This window comes from Strix aluco, chromosome 1 (genome assembly GCF_031877795.1).
Source record: "Strix aluco isolate bStrAlu1 chromosome 1, bStrAlu1.hap1, whole genome shotgun sequence".
Classification (NCBI taxonomy): Eukaryota; Metazoa; Chordata; class Aves; order Strigiformes; family Strigidae; genus Strix; species Strix aluco.
This window is the reverse complement of record NC_133931.1, coordinates 6,017,599-6,036,969: the sequence shown is the minus strand read 5'-3', so window position 1 is coordinate 6,036,969 and position 19,371 is coordinate 6,017,599. Positions and strand designations below refer to the sequence as shown.

General features: G+C 38.5%; 1 protein-coding gene across 2 annotated transcripts in view; it reads right to left on the bottom strand.

Annotated features, from left to right (window-relative positions):
• The window catches only part of FAM135B (family with sequence similarity 135 member B), a 250,570-nt gene that overhangs the window by 69,443 nt on the left and 161,756 nt on the right, over positions 1-19,371 (bottom strand). For both annotated transcript variants that reach the window (XM_074833913.1, XM_074833819.1), the window contains 3 exons: positions 13,954-14,093; positions 6,883-6,953; positions 4,861-5,034 (listed from right to left, as the gene is read on the bottom strand). In XM_074833913.1, coding sequence (XP_074690014.1) covers positions 4,861-5,034; positions 6,883-6,953; positions 13,954-14,093 — 385 coding nt within the window. The remainder of the gene's footprint in view (positions 1-4,860; positions 5,035-6,882; positions 6,954-13,953; positions 14,094-19,371) is intronic.

Genomic DNA, 19,371 nt, shown 5'->3' with positions numbered 1-19,371 from the left:
GAACAGGAGGATGTCTGGGAATAAAAGAATTTAGGCAAGAGAAAATTGCTCAAGGATGGTCAGGGTTGGCCTGATTACTCAGTGCAGTGGAGCAGAGCAGAACTAGGTCAGGGCTGAAACCTTTAAATACTGTGTCTCTTTGATTCTGTTTCCTCTTCCCAGAGCATAACAAGCTCAAGGCACTGAAAAATTCACTATCTGTGTCTTGGTTTCTCTACCTGCAAAATTTGTATTATATTATTTCCCCATCTCAGATGCCACTAAGACTTCTTCTTTCTCATACAGTGAATTGTGCAAACAAGAGAAAACAGGTTTGCCATCTGCCTGTGACGAAGGATCTTGCTTGTCTGCAGCAATTGCAATTATTGCTTTTTTTCCCCCTTGGTGATTTTTGGGGCTTTTTGTCAGATTGAAAATGTTTTCAGCTGAAGCCGAAGAGCCAAAGTAAGACTGCAGATGCTGTGGCCATCAAGTGAGCTGGATTTTGCACCATCCTTAGACAAAGCATGTCTTTGGGGAGACCAGCCTGTACAGATAGTAGCAGCCTGGTGCTGAAACACAGCTCTTACATTTCCAGAAAGCTTCCAGGGGAAAAAAGTATAAATCACCTGAAGTCACCAGCTAAACTTTCAGTAGAAGACATGCCAACCAGATTCTATTGCCTATGCTGCTTAACAGGAAACACAACATATAGGGCATGGTTTTCAGTGTGGGAAAATACGTGTGTGTGGGAAACTATGTATTCGGGTACTTGTTTCAGAGATTATTTATAAGTTGTATTTTTACTTATAAACAGTAGCATGTGCTAACTCCTCTTGGGAAGAAGTGGTGCAGAGGTCTATGGAATTAATGAATCAGGTAACCATGGTTTTTGCTGTTTGCTTCCTAAATGAGTCCAATATATGAAAGGCACTGAGCTTGCCACATGCCTGAGACTAAGTAGACATATACACTACAGGCATGAATGTATGCTTTGGAAAAAGCAGAAATATATCTTGAAGTCTGAACTACGATGGAGCAAAGCACCTTTTCTAACAGCTGATGATAGGCTGATAACTGCAGGTTCCACTTTACAGACTGGACCAGTTGCAAAACAAGTGACAGGGAGGTAAGGGAGAAGTCAGTGCCTCAGGCCAGAAATCAAACCGATCTATACAAAACAGAAAACTGGAGTCCAAAAGCCCTGCCTCCTCCTCACCTTCCTCCTGCAACTGCCTACTCACAGTTAGCCTCGGGTTTAAGAGAATAAAAAAGGTATTTAAGCGGTTTGTGGAGGCCAGTACATTCAGCAGGGGAGTGCTCTGAAGTCTGAACATAGTTCACTTTTTCTGTTTATCTTTTGTCTGACTTGCTGGGATCATCTCTGTCATCCTCAGTAAAATGAGGTCGCCAGAGGCAAGCCCTTTACTTTCCAAAGAGAACTGTCCTTGCTGTGATGTTAGGAGAGATATGCCAGCTAACTCCTGCTCTAGTTTCTCCTCTATTTCTCCCATATCCCAAAAGTCTGAAAATACTTCTCCATGATCTGCAGCTGCCAAAAACATTCAGTGCAGACACCACCACCCTGCACAGCAGCTGTCACTGTGGGAGAGAAAGGGGCTTGGGGTCTGCAGCAGCACAGCTCAAGCCCTGTGGTTTGCAAGCAGTGGTGTGACAATGTCTTGATGCACCTGGTGGAAGGGTTTGGGTGTAGGGCAAGATACAGGTGATGGGAGCAGTGGTTTTGGTCGACACAACAGCTATCGCAACCACTACACCCTAAATCCCTGTTCTCCCCTATTATTGCACTCCTGCTTGGAAAACCAAAGTTTTGGACTTGTCTCCAAGTGGTCCAGCTTCCCCAGCCGCTTTTGGGACGATTTTTAGAGAAGTCAAAGAACTCTAAAGGTCAGCATGAGAATTTTTAACCAAAGTCTGGCTCACTGCTCTGTAAGAACAAATCAAAGCCAACCAGCCCCTTCCCTGCTGCTCAGTCCCCTCTACAGCAGCATTTCAGAGGGGTGCAGTTACCTAAGGAGCCAAGAGAGGACATGATCCAAGCCCCAAAGCATCCCACCATGCTCCTCATCCCACATCTAACCAAATATGATTGACGTAGAGATAACAGAGCTGGAGGTAAGTTGACTGTAGTTCTGCCTCATCACCTTCCTACCCAGCCTCTCACCTCCTTAGTAAATGTGTAAAGTCAGCAGCAGCTGCCATGAATCAGGATCCCACTAAAAGCTGATGGCTATAGTCTTTAGAAAAGCTGAATCACAAAATTTCCACCCAGAATCCTGCAAAGGATCCCAGAAACATGAAGTTCACTCATTCTCAGTTTGGTAAGAGGTGAGGACTTCAAAGTATCAAACCTAATGTCATATTTATTATATAACAATTATTAACCAGGACAAACATCAATATCAAAATGTTCACTTGTCAAAAAATAAAGGAGGTAGTGGAAGCACCCTGGCAAGGTTTGCCCAACAGGAGCTATTTGTGGGTATACATTACCCTGCAGGGAAAGGCCTGACTCCGTTTTGCTGGTTTCCCTACAGTTTTCACTTCTTAAATACAGACAACAGGGAAGAATTTTGGGAAAGAGTATCTAATTTGCCAACGGAGCTAACAAAATATGAAAAGCTGAGTCCACGGGGTATTTGTGAGCAGATAGCTGTGCTTCAGGCAAAGTTGTTTTCCAGGACAACTTCAGGACAGCAGTGAATTTACATAATGTATGATCTTTATTTTCAGGATACATCTGGAACTGTTGTTTTACATTTCAGTGTATGCACACGTGTAGAAATAATGTGTACACACATGTAAAGTATGTACTATGATGGGACAGTTCAAGGTAGCAAACTAAAACACAGTGAAATACTGCATAGATATTTTACCCAGAAAAATGTAACTATCTGGTGTTAATTTTTTTTCTATAATGTGACAAGAAAGACTTTCCAGTCATTCAGGTTCTATTGTGTTACAAAAATAAAGATCTGATTGTACAATTAAACCTTTTCTCTATGTTCCTAGTAAAATCCAATGATAAGTGATAAGCAAGAAAGCTCTGAGCTGTGAGAAAAACAAGTAAGTTTTAGTTGGCTGGTTTTGATTCAGAATGCTTGGAAGTGGTATTTCTTTTACATTAGTGTCTACACCCTGATTTATATTTAGAGAATGCATGATATAAAAACTCTTTCGTTTTGAATATTTATCAAGAAGAAGAGAAATCCTCAGTATCACACTTTAAAATTATTTTACTGGCTTAAGCAAATGAGACTCTATATTGTGTTGTCAAAAATCTGCATTCCATTGCATTAAGTAAAAATATTGTATACTTCATAAATGTCCACAAAATCATATTTTAAAGCTATAATAATCTGATTATGAAACAGTTGCTCATCATGCAATTTATGCCTAATAACAGTAACAAGTCTGCAGCCCCATTCATTAGACAATAACAAAGCACTGAAAACAATCATTAAGCCTGATAACTATTGTTCTTTCATCCTTTTATATAGTGGAACAATGGGCAAGCTATCTGAGCAAAATTATCTGATTAGAAGTAGTCTGTTACAATCTAATTCACTATTTAAAAAGTCTACACATAGCAGAAGAGAGACACAGCAGTTACCTGTATCTAAGCAGCAGAAGAAAAGACAGATATGTCAGTCTGATCTACAAATACAACTCACATCACTGTCACCACTCAACTTCTTACAATCTTAATTCATTCTATGACATTGTGTACAAGCAATGCCTTTATACAAATGGAGAACTGAAGCAAAGATGTATTAAGTCAAAACACAAAACCTGAGTAAAAAAGAGACTACAGGTTCATCTTTTCTTTCTGACACAGTGCTCTTGGCATAATATTTGACAAAGTTAAGAGTGTCCTGGTCATTTGGTAAACAGCAATGCCTTGTTGGAGTAAGGGAAGCTGAACGATGCTCAACAATTGTCCTGGTTTCAGCTGGGATAGAGTTAGTTTTCCTCCCAGTTACTGGTATAGTGCTGTGTTTTGGATTTAGGATGAGAATAATGTTGATAACACACTGTGGTGTTGATAAAACACTGTGGTGTTTAGCTGCCTGACGGGTTAAACCATGACAACACTGCATTTTGCTTCAGGACCAAAGTAGTTCCCTCCTTCTCAGTACTCTTTATCTCATGCGATGACAAGACGGGACGCAAAGTAAATTGCCAGAAAAGACCTTTACTTCCCCTCACCTGTTCTAAATATTAGAGGATATTGACCTCCAGCCCTGTTTTATTTGAAGGAGTTTTGAATTATTTTCTTGTCATTACGAATCAGAGAACATAAATCACACCTAGACCCCATGGCAGCTAGTATTATACTGCTGCATGGTTAAATCAGATGATGCTGCAAAGGAAAAATTCAACAGAGCCTTATCCAGTACTGACTCATGCATACCTCCTTCTAGCCATGTTATGAATTATGCTAATGCACAGAGGCCACAGATGAGATTAGAGTCCAATCGTCCTAAATGCCTTATAAAACAACAGGGGAAAAAAATGTAAATGCTCTTAGTTGCTTTTAGACTAAAGAGGAAAAACAGCCAAGGAAAAGAGAATTTTCACTTTCCTAGAGTTACAGATGGGGAATAGAGAGATTAATATTAATCAAAATTTCTGAACCTCTTCCCAAAGGTTTTGCTAGTTTTGATCAGACCCCAAGTGTCTTCTCAATGGAAGGAGCCTGTGTCAGAGGCTGGCTCTAAACCCCAATCTCCAGAATCCTAGCCCAGGACCAGAAAACTTGAAATTAAATTATCTTCTCTGTTTCTCCTATACATTAAGTGAATGAACTTTGAAGAGATATCTCCTCTGCCTTTCAACAGACATTTTTGTGTCCTTTACCTGATCAGAGGCTGGTGTAATGCTACCAGTGATGCATGCACCGTGACAGATATCACTGACAGGTGGAAATAGTCAAACATGACAGGAACATGGTGGTGCAGACCTCTCCGGGGGTGGAAATGAAGACACAGTGTGCGGCTGCTGATCATGGGGATCGCTGGAACATCTCTCAGCCTGGAAGAGAAAGAGGTTTACAAGGGTTAGTGAAAGTTTGAATTGGCACAGCCTATAACATGCTACAGGCAGCAGACTGGGAGATGACTTAAGGTGAATTTTTATCACTTCCCAGCTTCATAAGGGTTTACATAACTGATAAGTATCTTGTGTTGTACTTGTGCCTACCATAAATGTAAATATAAATTAAAAAAAAAAAAAGATGTATAGATATATATAAATATACTGTATAAAAGAAAAATAGATGTGATGCAATTCTGGTTTCCCCTGGTGATTGTCCTTGATGTTCACCTATTTACTGGTTCTGGAGACATCAAGAACTAAGTAGCAGAAGGAAATGTATTTAGCAGACTGATCAGCTTATGTGAGTGTTCATAGCCAGGACAGCTCACTACTTGTGATTTTCATTGTAAGAACTATCAACTCAGGCAATCTGTGAGACTTAGAATCAGTCCTGTGTCAGAAAGAGCTGAAAATATTCAGATTACCTTTCCAGATAGCTGATCTTCTGAAAAAACTTTTTTCAAGAGGCAAAAAAATAAGAGTAGGTGAAGTAAGTGCAGAGAAACAATGTAAGTTGGACTGGCTTCTCCTTTTTTCAGTAAAGAAAAACCAAGCCAAACTTAAAGTTTGACTATAACTATTCCAGAATAACTTCCCCAGTGTGCAGTCAACCACAGAACATCTGAATCACCTATAGGGCAGGAGACTGAGATGTAAACCTAGAGCACGCCTAACCACATCCTCCCAATGCAAGTGGAACTCACTTCTAAAGAATTGTTTTTACAGCATTAAAGACTCTTCTGAAGCCAATTGTTTCCCAGAGGTAAGAAAACCTATGATGAGATGGTTGAGTATGGTGCATGGTTAGTCCCAAGAAGTCTTTCAATGATATTTGCAGAATATTCTTTTCTAAAAATCACTGCTTTTGTTTATAGTAAATTAGATTAATCATTCAGATGATAATAGAAACTAAAGTATGTGTTAGAGCACAATTTCATAACTTGAATATTTCAATTCTTTTTATTCTTGGCTATCACTTAATGTTTGTTTATCTCTCTTCTAGGCCCATCAGCATCACAGATGATGATGACTGATGGTCCAGTCCCACCTGCCTGAGAGAATAAGTTTTTGCTTTTTATATCTTGAAGATAAAGGAAGCATGTTCTTGAAACTGTTTAGGTGCCCTATGCATATGAATAAAATCACATGGAGACAGCTCAGATGATTTTTTTCATCCCCTCCCACCCCCCATAAATGCTGCTGAAGTCATTGGAAGCCTTTTCTGTGATTCAGTGAGGCTGAATAATGTCTGGGATCACACTTTCTGCTGTATCTCAGGAAGGGGTTCTACTCCCACTTCACCCAAGATTATGGAATCAAATACAGTTGGAAGAAATGAAATTCAATGGGAAGACTCTTTCCTCCTCAAATATAGAGACAGCTTTGGTTCTTAACACAAGAAAAGTGCTTAGCATGTTCATACAGCCATCTTCAGCCAGAAAATACTTAGTTGTCTCCTGAGATAAATTAATTCCTGAACCACAGCTCCTCCTCACATGGAGGTCAGTGATGATATTCCCTTTGACTTTAACAGCAGCAGAGATAGAGAAACACTTAACACCTTTGAAAACCTCACACGTAAAGGAGAAAAACTGATGTTCTTTTAAAGACAAGTATGAGATACACTCTTCAAATAGAGAGAAGAAACAGCAAGACTTCAACACTGAGGCAAAGGAAAGACTTTTCAAAGCTATCCCTTTTTGCAAAGGACTCTCACTTCATCAAAGTAATTTCCCAATTGAACAAACCCCTGCATTACCAATTGAGCTTTAAACCAGCACTTACTGTTGTTCGCTATCAGTAAAGTGCAGGTCCAGTTTGAGCTGAAAATCTGCCTCAGTCAATGCATCTTCCACCTACAAAAAGAGAAAGGCAAGGTTACTTTTATAAGTTGGTACCTACAACATTGAAGGCAAAAGTGGGTGCATTTGTCTGATAAGAGCAAAGACAAAAATATGCAGCAACAGCAGGACCCTGCCACAGTGGCAGAAAGGAGCAAATGTGACAGTAAGTCGAGGTAATTGCTGAAGGTGTCAGAGAGAACCAGAGCAGTCAGAGGTATTATCTGCTCCTGGGTGTCCTGTCATGTCAAAAAATTCACTCCAGACAAGAATAACCAGAGCACGTACAGCATTCGTTGGATACTTGTTCTTTGCACACTGAGAGTCAGCGGAGTATTTCTGACACTGCACTCCCTCATTGAGTACTCATTTGGGTTATCTTGTCAGATGAATGAGAACAAGGACTAGGTTTTCTTGGTTGAGAAATAGCCATGAATCCTGCTCATTACCTACTTGTAACTAACACAAGGTCCAAAGTTACAACTAAAAATAATCAGAAATGCCTCAAATAATTCTGACGATTTCCGATCCCTCATCATTAGCCTTTTAGTTTGTTTCTCAGCAAACTAAGTCTTTCCTGCCTCCCAGTCCTTCTTTGTAGCCCTTGACAGATTTTCATGGAGGAAGTTTGTCATTGATTCTCATCTAGACCATTTTCTTTGTAAAATTCAAAGGCTTTTGTTGCTTTTAAAGCTTCAATTAATGGAAGTTTAACTGTTCACTTTGTTGCAGGGTGCTGAGCATGTTTATACATGGTAGGATTCAGCTTGTCAAAAACACTGAAGATATCATGTGTGATCACAAGCTGGCTCACTGGTACCTTCACCTAATAGGTCCCACCTGCAAGATTACCCTTTTATTGTCAATAAAATACTTTAATTGGATTTTCTGAAACAGTACATGAAGCGCTCTCAGTTCATTCCCTTCACCTGAAAAGGACTGCATTGGATAACACATTCCAGTTTGGCACAGTTAAAGCAACTATAATCAATTGAAATAAATAAATTAAAACTGAAGAATGATTAAGCTGCCCAGCACTTTCTCCTTTGTTCCTTTGAAATGTCTGTTCTTCCCCAGCAATGTAACTTTAGTAGAATAAAAAAGTTTTTGTTTTTATCAACCTAAATTGAAAAGTGAACAAAAATTACTAATTTTATTACCAAACTAGTATTTTTCTGTGAGTGTAAGCATCCTTTGTTGTATACCAGAGTACAACAGGGAATGCACAGGAATGCAGGTAGAAAAGTAGAGCTGTTCAGTGGGGACAGGGTATTATAAATACAACTTCTTTTTTACCCAGCTTTTGCTACAAAAAAGGTGAGGTGAGACATCTGGGTTCTGTCTTTTGTCAGTGGGAAGCAACAAGCAGGTGCATACAGTGAGCTGACCCATCCTGAGGTACACATCCAAAAAGGACAGTTCATTTCTTCTTGTGCCTGTCTCTTTCCATTGACAATAGATAGAGCCTAGAGAAATACCTTGGTCTAGATACACTTGAATTTTAGATGGCTTAAATTAGGCAAGATGAAGTCTACTTTCTTGAGATGATTAGCACCTTCTTAACAACAGACTATACCAAAAATGCATTGAAAGCAATGTCAGAGGCACCTAGCCTGCTCTGACAGGTGTTATTCATAAGATATATAACATAAACCATGTTTAGCTACGTTTTCTAAAGGTGAAACTCCATCTACAGTGTACCTTTTTCTGTTGAAGCAAGAAAATTGAGAGTCAAGGATCGATTGTACTTTGACAAAATTATTGAAGACGTAAAATTTAAAACCTTCTGAAGTAATATGGTATTTCTTCCAGCATGACCACAGGCACAGAGATGTGAAGAGAAAATTCTAGCTTCTGTTTACTGAAAATGTGCTTTCTCTTTTGTGTTTGTCTCAAAACACCTGGAAGTATGTCTTTCAGAAAAAAAGACTTTTCCTTCTTAATGAGTTGTTGTCTCTAAAAATCACAGTTGCTGGCAGTTGCAAAGGAAATAATCATTATTGAAACTACATTCTGAATTTAAATTAAGAATTCAACTCAAGTATAGTGCTTCAGACAAAGCAAATCTCATCCTCCAACAGAGGGGATGAAATTTTGGGTCTGTGCCTAATACTGATGAGCACCTGCAACTGTCACTGAAATCTGAGTCTCTGTTTAAAACAAGTTCAATAGCTAGTGACACTAGCTCAAAACACCTTGAGGCAATGAACAGATGTCTGAGAGACTCAGAGATATTCATCACTGCATGGGGTCATGCATTAACATGCAAGTATAGGATATTTTTAATTCCAAAACTGTATTGAAATCAGACTGCTCTGAATAGTGTAAAAACCCACATAGAATCAAATCACAATTCTCACTACAGAGATTATATGTTTTCTTTTTCATATTGGAGATATAAACATTAAGACAAGTAAAAACTGGACTCTTTGAAAGTTGTTCAAAAATCACTGGACTCTTCATGAGAAAATATCATTAAAAGGCTTATGCACATGTTGAGATACAACAGAATTACTCACAGTATTACATGACACAAGTTACTATATAGCTTTGATACCTGCTGGACTTCCCTGTGTCATACTTTTTTTAAAATTTATTAGAACAACAGGTGCATAAGATCCTTTACATGGGGAAAAACAAAATGGCCTTGCCATAACTCATACAGAAGAGGCACTGAAATGTCTATCATACCTCAGTCTCCTGTATGAAATAATATCATCCTTAAATGAAATACTGGTTGTTTATTTTAGCACTACCGGCACTATTTTAGTGTTTTCCACAATTATCATTTACAGACTATATAATTTTCCAAAGGTTTGATAGACTATCAGATTTATTTTATTTTTTTTTTGTCTCCTGAAGACAAGTTTTAAATTTTCACACCAACCTACTTAAGAAATTAGCCTGAAAAATTTCTCTGGAATATAATTAGCGTTTGACTGGCTAAGCCAAGGAGGATCCTCCCAGATATTCTGTGAGTGGTCTTCCATGTTTTTTATGAAGTTCTTTGATCTCTCAGGTGTGTTAATGATTAAAACTGCAACTCATGAAAGATAAAATAAAGATCTGTGTTTGTGGAATTACATTCATATTAAACAAGGAATATTATTCATTTCTGTAATATTCCATACACCCCAATGAAAGTAAGGGAAATTCAGAGCATCTGCTTCTGGGAAATATTATTACATTTCACATGCTGATCTTATCTCTAGTCAAAAATAAAATAAGTAAAGACAGTTCTGAACAGAAATTTCGTAAGCTTTCTTTGAAAGAGTACATGTATTTCATTCTTTTTTTTCACCTTAAAATCAAACAAGACTGAAAGTAATTTTGTAATTTCTCATTTGATTAATTCTTCATTGTTTGCATCAGCTTAATATTACTCTGCATTTTCTCATAACATCATTTTGTGTCTTGTGGAAAGTAAGTCTGCAAATTCAGTATCCTGTTCTCCTTTGCTGGGGTGTGTCTACATTTCCCCCTAGTGCTCCTGCCTGGGGCCTCATACCTTGTGCAAAAAGACCCCATATTCATCTGTGAGCACACACAATTTTCTAGAAGGTGCTGTCCAGGGTTCAGGCAGTTTTCTAATGTCTGCCTCTCTTGCTAAAAGACTGCACTGATAGGGAGATGCATTTTATTAAACATTGTTTGGAATCTGTATTATAGAAAGCATTTGTATATGAAAAGTATAAGTATTTTATACAATAAAAAATAAATACAAAGCAAAGCTCTAATTTCTGTTGAACCAGCCTGGAATCAAGTGCATCATTTCAGTTTCAAATTAAATTTTTTGGGGTTTACATTTACATCTTTGGTTTAGCTTTTAATAGCTGTGATAATACTTATAACTGAAGTTTCCAGCATTCTTGTGATGTACTTCCATAATATTTAACCATTTTGCTAGAATGTCAGACTGAATGATCTGGATGTCCCATCTCACTTAAATTTCTCTGGAAATTACAAAATCTAATATACTGTGATATCCCAGCTTGCCTTACTGTCCTCTCCCTGCTACTAAATTGTCCCTGAGTGGAGCCAGCAAGCCAGGAGACAGACAAGTTACCTGTTTTATTGCTTGATGAAAGAGGCAGATCTCCTTCTTTAATAACAATGAAAGCAAAAGCTTATGAAAATAAATTAGACTTCTTTGTAACACTAAAGGCTGTCTCAGCCTGCAATATTGTTTCCTATGAATTCAAAGGATGCTGCATTCTGGGATAATATAGAAAAAGGCATCTAATAAACCAGAGAGTTTTAAAGCACTATTTATATGGTGAAAGGTATGCTCAGTGCCACTTCCAGGTGGATAATTGAGGCTTCCTCCATTTAATGACAGACAAAAAAGATGTATTTTCATATTTAAACTTATCTAGGGTTATGCAAGAGGAGGAGAAAAAAAGAAGAAAAAAAGAACAGTAGCAAATAATCTAATCTGGACATGTATATTGTTTTTTGTTGTTTGTTTTTTTTATCTCAGCAACCTATCTCATCAACAAAACTACTGAACTACCCTAGCACCATGAGGAGAAAGCATATTGCTCCCTTGCTGTAATATTTGATAATTCCAGCTCTGACAGCAGAAACTACATGGAGTATATGAACTCTACTTTCATTACCCAGTCTAACTTCCTTGTCTATTTATCATTACTTCCATTTACAGAAAAAGCAGCAAACAGATCCTTCACCCTCAACCAAAAAAGCTCATGACAGCACACAGTTGACACCAAAAGGACTCACATCTGTTGTGTGTTAAATAAGTTAACAAGTTATGAATAGAGACAATATTTAAAAAATTTTACAAATCTCTAGGTGTTTTACAAACACCACATTGCAAGGATCACAGCCAACATATGAGATTATGTTAACCAACTCTCAACAGTTGTTGTGGATATAGTAGGTACCTGATGAGAATGGTCCCCAGTGGAGTGGCACACTTTGGTCACTCCCATATTTATATCAAATTTGTAAAGTTGTGGAGGACAAGACATCAGAGCATGAAAAAGAGGCCTGGGAGCATTAAGCAGAAGTGAATTGTGCTAATCATTTTCTCAACACACAAAAAAGTTTTACAGACCTTTAGTTTTTGCATTTGATTCTTCAGAGTGTCTTCAGCAGCTCATCTGGGACCAACAGACCTGTTTATCCTCTTATTCTACACCCATGAAAACCCAAAGCAACTTCATTATACAGAGATAAAGGCATTTTCTCTGTGCAAAACCATTCTTTATGTACAGAATTGGGCAGCTGTCCTTTTCCCAAGGGCTCTCCTATGAAAAGACAAGTGTGATGCACACAGCACATCAGGAGTCAGAATGAGTTTTAGCCGTAAGGAATCTTGTGGGATTTTTTTTTTTCATTTTGTGAGATGCACAACTTTCCTGAATATTAATGCAAAAATCATCAGAAATCATCCTGCTCAACACAGCGGAAACTGCTATAATTTGAGGGGAGGGACTTTTAATCAGACATATTCCACTGAGGAAAGATAAAATTAATATTCAATTAAGCATGTTGGAACATTTTACTAATGAATATTGATAAACCTGCATTTAGTAATTTTTCATGTAAGCACAAAACAACAGTTCTAGAGAGGAATAAATTGATGACACTATGTAAAAAAAAAAAAAGAAATCAAAACACTAAGAAAAATGTGGGAGGGAATGGGAAGCATGTGAAATAAGCTTAAATTAGGTTCTCTAGCTGTTTTAATTTAGTTCTATATATAACCCATGTATATATGGGTTGAAATAGGATGAAACAGAAATTTTAAATCTCTTCATGTTCAAATAAAAAGTTATACAAGGAAGGACACGTGAGCATCTCTGGCCCCAAGTTCAACACACAGCATTTGATTCACACTGGCTGCATAACATGTTCTTGACGACATGTTGATTTTGCAAAAACAGCTGATGTTATGTGTCTCTCATTATCACTGAGAGAAAGTACCAATGCCATATATTTTGTACCAGTCTTTGGGCTGGCAACGCACAGCGATGACATATTGGGACAGGCCTGAGTACCATTCTACTATGAGACTTTCTCCCCTTTCTCTTTAAGGGTCCAGTAAAACAGTACTCTCCATACTCATAAGATTGCTCCTCTTTTAGCTTCTGGGAACAGGAGTTATCACTGGAAGACATTAGACATCAGTAAGAGGAAGCCCTGCAAGATAGGTGGTTCAGATCATGTACTTCTGTGGGTGCTTATGTTGGCTGGAGGAGTGGATGCTGAATGGGGACAAGGATCTCAGCATGAACTCATCCTAGCTGAGACATGACAGAGAGCAAAGAGGTTGTGCATGGACTACAGGGAGAGTATGCTCCAGCAACTCTGCCATGCACTTCTGCAATCAGGAGCACTAAGAAGAAGGGTGAGGAGACCTCTGAGTGGTGGAAAGGGACTGTGTAGGTTGGTCACAGTACTGTCATGTAGCAAAAACCAGCCACAAGGAGAGAGGAGGAGGAGAAGATAGCAGTAATGGATGGTAGGAGTAGAAGGTGGTCCTAGCAAGATTCAGAAGAATCCCAGTTTTCTTAGGTGAGGTTGATCTACCCAGATATGTAGAATGAGTGGTCTAGTGCACGAATGACAAATTATGGATGATACACTTGAGTTTCTGATCTACTGATTTACCAGTATACGTCAACATCTTATTCCACTGGAAAGCCAAGGTGTAGACTACTCTTCATAACAGGCACAGAGCAAAGGTTCTACCTGACCTAATGCAGATGTTTATAGTGTCAGCATTTACAAATAAACAAATGACCCGAGGCACCCTTGTCAGCATAAGTAATGATGGGTACAAGACAGTCAATCTCCTTCTAATGCAGATGCTGGTATTGGTCAGATAAATCATGCCTTTACCTCCACCAGCTAGATTGATGAGACCTATGACAACACAGGGACCCCATAACAGCTTCTCAGTTTGAGATATCTGTGCAATAAACACCTAAAGTTAGGTAAAAGGAATTCTAGCCTTCATGGTTTTTATGTGCATCCCAAGACAACTCACCCTTTCGCCATCCAGAAGCAGGTGCACTCTGAAGTTCATTGATTCATTAAGAATGATCTCTTCGTTTCTGTACAAAATCTGAAATATTCTGCTGTAAATGTTGTTTTCATGAACACAGGCTGAGCAAAGGCTGGAATCACCTGCACAAAACACAGACAGACTCCTGGTGTGATTTCTGTAAGGAGACTATTTTTTCTCCGATGTTTTCACTTCAGGATTATCTAGGCCAGTTGTATTAGTACTTGTAGTTAAACACTTGCATTCTTGATAATTAATGGTAATGCAGCAGATTGTTTTGGGTTGCAGGTTCCCAAATATGGTATTTAAAGAAAATAAATGTTAAACTGTAGGCAGGCTGGATTTCAAAATGAGAATAGCTGACCCTGTGACAGCACTTACCCTATTAACTTTATTTCTAATGAAAGCTAAAGCATCAAATGTTTTCTGGGGAGGTTTGCTACCCAGCACCTTGAGGACTGTCCGTGTTCACCTGTGAAATTTCATATTTTATCTGAAATGAGCATCTTTCAGAAGAGGAAGTTTTCTTGTCATCTCTGGTGCTCCCAGGAGTTACTACCTGGGAGGAGGGACAATAGCCAATAGCAGATCTTAAATGTAGAGTCTGGAAGTGTAGAGGTATCTTAAGTTAAAATACAGAAAAAGAAAAAAGTAGCCATTTTTTCAAGATGCCAAAAGTCCTGCAGGGCCTTGACCCATGTGAAAGCTGCCAGTTTGGCCCATACAATTGGGATTAATCTGGAGAACTCAAGAACCAAAACTCTAAGCTTCTCCACATTGAATTCAGACAGTCAATAGATTCATCTGTGTGCTGATGTATCACATCACCACAAATGAACTTCAGACAAACTCAGGTGGGATTTGTCCTTCCCAACTTTTAGGTACCTTCAGTGTATGTATTTTGCTTGGTTACAGTGGAGCCTACAGTATTTAAGATATCATTCATCTGACAAAAAAAAAGAAACGCATACTTTAGATCGAGGCAAATTTTTCTTGAAGCCCACTGCTTATTGAGTAATTTTCTTTCACTAACAGGAAAACAATGTGATGTGCTCAGCTGTACAAACCCACATTGGAGGCAACAACATGTACTACAGTGAATTCCTTCCAGAGGAGACTACAATGACCATGTGACCATTTAATGAACCAGACACCTGGGTCAGATACTTTTAAGTTGTGTCTTGGCTGTTAGTCAGAATCCCCTGCTAATTCTACTTTTATAGCTCCTGAGCAACAACTTCTTTCAAAATTTACTCAGAGCTAGTCCCTTTCCATCCTTCAGTGCTGTAGGAATCTGAGCTTTTGAAATATAGTCCTCTAGCAAATGGTATTTTGGAACTCTCCTGAGAAGGTGTGCTTAAAGCAAGTGTACCAGTATCAGTCCTTCAAAGAGAGACAGATCTGTGATCATTATCAGGAAGCCAGAAGGTACCTGATTTTTACAAAGAATAGTTTTTCAGAAGGTAGTTATTGGAATTTGGGCCTTTGTAGAATTGCTTTGAGTCCATGAGCTGTGGTGAGATAAAAGTCCAGGTCAGAAAGTCTTAGGAACTGCTGGTTTGTCAAGAGTTTCAAATCAGGACAGGTCTATTCTGCTGTGTTAAAGCTACTGCTTTGCTTTTCAGTGCAGAAACCATACATAATTTGCAATCAGAAGTCAGTGAGTCAAGACTGACAGAGGACTAAGGATTTCCCGAGATAAAGTTTGGTTAGGGGGAAAAAAATAAAAGAAGAGAAAGGACTTTAAGGAAAAAAAAGTACTAAAGGCCCCAGTAGACAAGTAAATGGAGTTTTGTCATTATAATGATTAGTTTTTGTGGCGCCGGTCTGCTAAAACTAGAATATTGCAAAGAAGTACCTCCTCAAAAAAAAAGAAAAAGAAAAAAATCATGTGGGGCAGGAGGAAGAGTTGATTAAATACCAATTAGACCAATAAGACTTGAGCTAATTAATTAGCAGACCATAGTGTGGTCGTCCAGACTACATTCAAATAATTTTCCTATTACTGACTTTTACCAAGCACACCCAGGAACAGCCTAAGTGTTTCGCCCGGCTATTGTCTTCCCATCATACATCCTGCACATTAGTTATGCATAAGTCCAGGCAGCCTAGATAAATACACATTTATTTCTTTGTGCTGCACCAGTTAGGCTAGAATGTTTCAGCCTGATTAGCTCTTCAAAAGCATGCAGTCATATTTATTTTAATTTAAACCTCATCATATTAGAGACATGGCAAAAATCATATTAGAGGTATAATGCATTCTTATTCCTAGCTGGCAGACAAAGGAAGCTTTATGTTATTTGATTTGGATATTGATATACAGGTACTCTGCTAGGGTGGAAAGTTTAATGTCATTTTCTTTTCAAACACACTCCTGCACAGACCACTCCTACTGTGTAATTGCTTTAGGAGCTAGTTTCCAAGGTGGCATAAAGAATCATTTCTCTTGTTGGCAAGGTCGAAGTCAAAGACATGCTACAATGTTGAGGGTTAACTCAAATCAGTGTGAGTGAATACGATACTACAGGGCCAAAAATTGCTCATTTTTAAGCAGAGAGCGCTCCTTTGCAGAGATTTGGCAGAGAACTACAGCAGATGAGTGCCTGATCATCTCCTAAATACAACCCATCCCTGACTATTTCAATGACCACAGCCTGCTTCTTTCTCTCTTAAAGTATGACATAAGGCTGTGGCAGGAGTTTTCTCAGAGGAGTGCTGGCAGCATGAAGATGTCTTAGTAATGCTGACAGCAATGCAGGCATCCTGCCTCTCAAAGCAAAGGGGAACAACAACATCTCCACAGATATTGCCCTTCAGGCAGCAGCACTCACTGACATATTCTGTGCTTTAAGGTACAGAGAGGACCAGGCTGTATACTGTACTTGAGCTTCTTGCACTAACAAGTGGTACTGGCACCAAACATACTCTTCCTTAGTCTACTCCATGAAAACATCATCATCCTGGTAACTTTTACAAACTTCCCCTTGTTCCTGGGATACCTTTTGACACTCACGTCTCTCTAAACCCACAGCAAGGAACTGATGGATAAGTGACCTGTAAACAAATTTGTTACTTATCTTCAGCCTAATTTAGTGAGAATAGAAACTATATTGTTCTGATGACCACTTCCAGTAGGAAGGCACTGGGGGCATGGTGGTGGGTGTCTGTGGCAGATGTACAAAAGCCCCTGAAGAATGGAATAAAAAAATTTAGAATAGACTTAGAATAGACTTAGAATAGAGTAGAGTAGAGTAGAGTAGAGTAGAGTAGAATAGAATAGAATAGAATAGAATAGAATAGAATAGAATAGAATAGAATAGAATAGAATAGAATAGAATAGAATAGAATAGAATAGAATAGAATAGAATAGAATAGAATAGAATAGAATAGAATAGGTTTTGCATAATGCCTCAGAGCATATAATGAGAATTGGGATAGGAAGTGGAAAGAAGTAAGCAATGGATAAGAAAATCTGGTTTAACATATTCAGGAAAAAGCACTGGAACCTGAAGGACACCACCAAAAATCATAAAACCCTGCAGAGACATGTGACATCTGATCAAACTCACTTAACCATAGCTTGGCTGTTGGTAGTAGGTTTAATCTGATAAAGTTGAAAATGAAATCAACTTTAGTTGACTAATGTGCTACTCTATTTGTGTTTTGAAAGGATGTGATATGTCAGGATAGCTTGCCCTTCTACCTGAAGGACCCACTGGTACATCAACTGAAAGTATTGCCTGGCCAGACTGGCAGCATCCCTCAGCTGGTGCAAAGCTGATTTTTGCTGATTTTCAAATGTTTTCATTTGTGTTATTTGCTCCGGCAGCACCCTCACACCGCTTCCGTTTATGTGAGGAGAGGAAGACATTTCTAGGGAAAAGTAATCAAAGTTGTTGATAATATTCTGCAGTTCACAACTGTTCCCCCAACCTTTCTAAGATCCTAATAAACACACCAGATAGATCAGCACTCCTTCTCCCAAACTCACTGGCCAGTTATTCCAATAGTCCTCTCCAGATATCCCACTTTCTTCATTTGTCAATAGCATTCCTCCTTTGCTTTCACCATGCATAAATTATCTCCCTTCTTTCCTTTAAAGCTCCTTTATTTGAACCTTCCTTTACTCACTTTTATTTTGTTTTAACCTCTATAAAAATAGTTTGAGAAGTTTCATAGTTGTTCTATATCAATAACATTTCCAGGGAGCAAACAAACAATGAACTCACCTTGGCAGAATCAACTGTCAATGACACATGCATATCTCGCCCTCTGATTTCTATCAAGGAGAGAGTTTGAAACGGCAATATCTTGGTGTAGCTAAGACTTGATGATGAATGATTTTCCCAAAGTCACCTAAGTCATATGAACCCTTGCTATTTGCAAAGCAGTAGGACTGGACAGTTTTTATACCCTCTGCAATCTGTTTGGCGTGTAAGTGATTAGCATGCTCTAATCTCCACAGCTAGATTCTTTCCATAATTACATTTTCAATTGTGCTTTCTCCTGAGGTCTATAACTGCCAAAGAAAACTGGAATAAATGTCAACCAACAAACCTTTTCAAGGATGGTAGGCATCCCAGTCTGAGGCCCAGATTTGCCCAAGAGTATTGGTGTAATCTCACCTTTGAGAAATGCTGGAGTTTTGTTCATATTTATTTTTTCAGGCCTTTAAAACACGTAAATGCCTAATCGTACAGCCCCTAACTTGGAAATCTTGCATGAGGTAATGTTCCTATGATAGAAGGGTACCTTCAAAGCCGTGAGTGAAAGGCAGTATGTTTTAGAGAGTTTCTGAAGAAAAAACAACAGTTAGAAAGGAAGAGGTTCTCCATTGTAATAATACAGAGACTATGCACAGCAAGTGTGATCACCATTACATCACTTCGCATTACTTTTTAACTCTGCTTCCAACAGGTACCAGAAACATGAAGAAAGCCTTGGAATTAGGTCCTTGGTTTATTTTAAAATTGACTACCTTGTTAAGAATAACTTTAAATAATGTTAAATTGCGCTACACAACAAGTAGCATGAGACCCAAATGAAACACGAAAAACTCCAGAGGAGAACTCCTTCACAGCAAATTTTCTCCTATACAACTTTTCTTTTAAACTTGCAGGATTTGACTACATCTTTGCTGAAAATGACAGGGGAAAACATCCTACTTACACCCCTCCATTACCTACCTCTTCTTTTAGTATACTTCAACTTCTGAGTTTGACAAAGAAAGAGCAGAGATAGTATTTACCCTGAATCTGTCCTTTATTCAGTAGCCCAGAGAAGTAAGATTAATTACTACTTTTTGAAAATAAGGAAGGAGGAAATGTGACGTTTCAGTCCTGTCACTCTGCTGCTGGAGAGATTACATTGTTTCCTATCACGCACACAAGGCAGAGA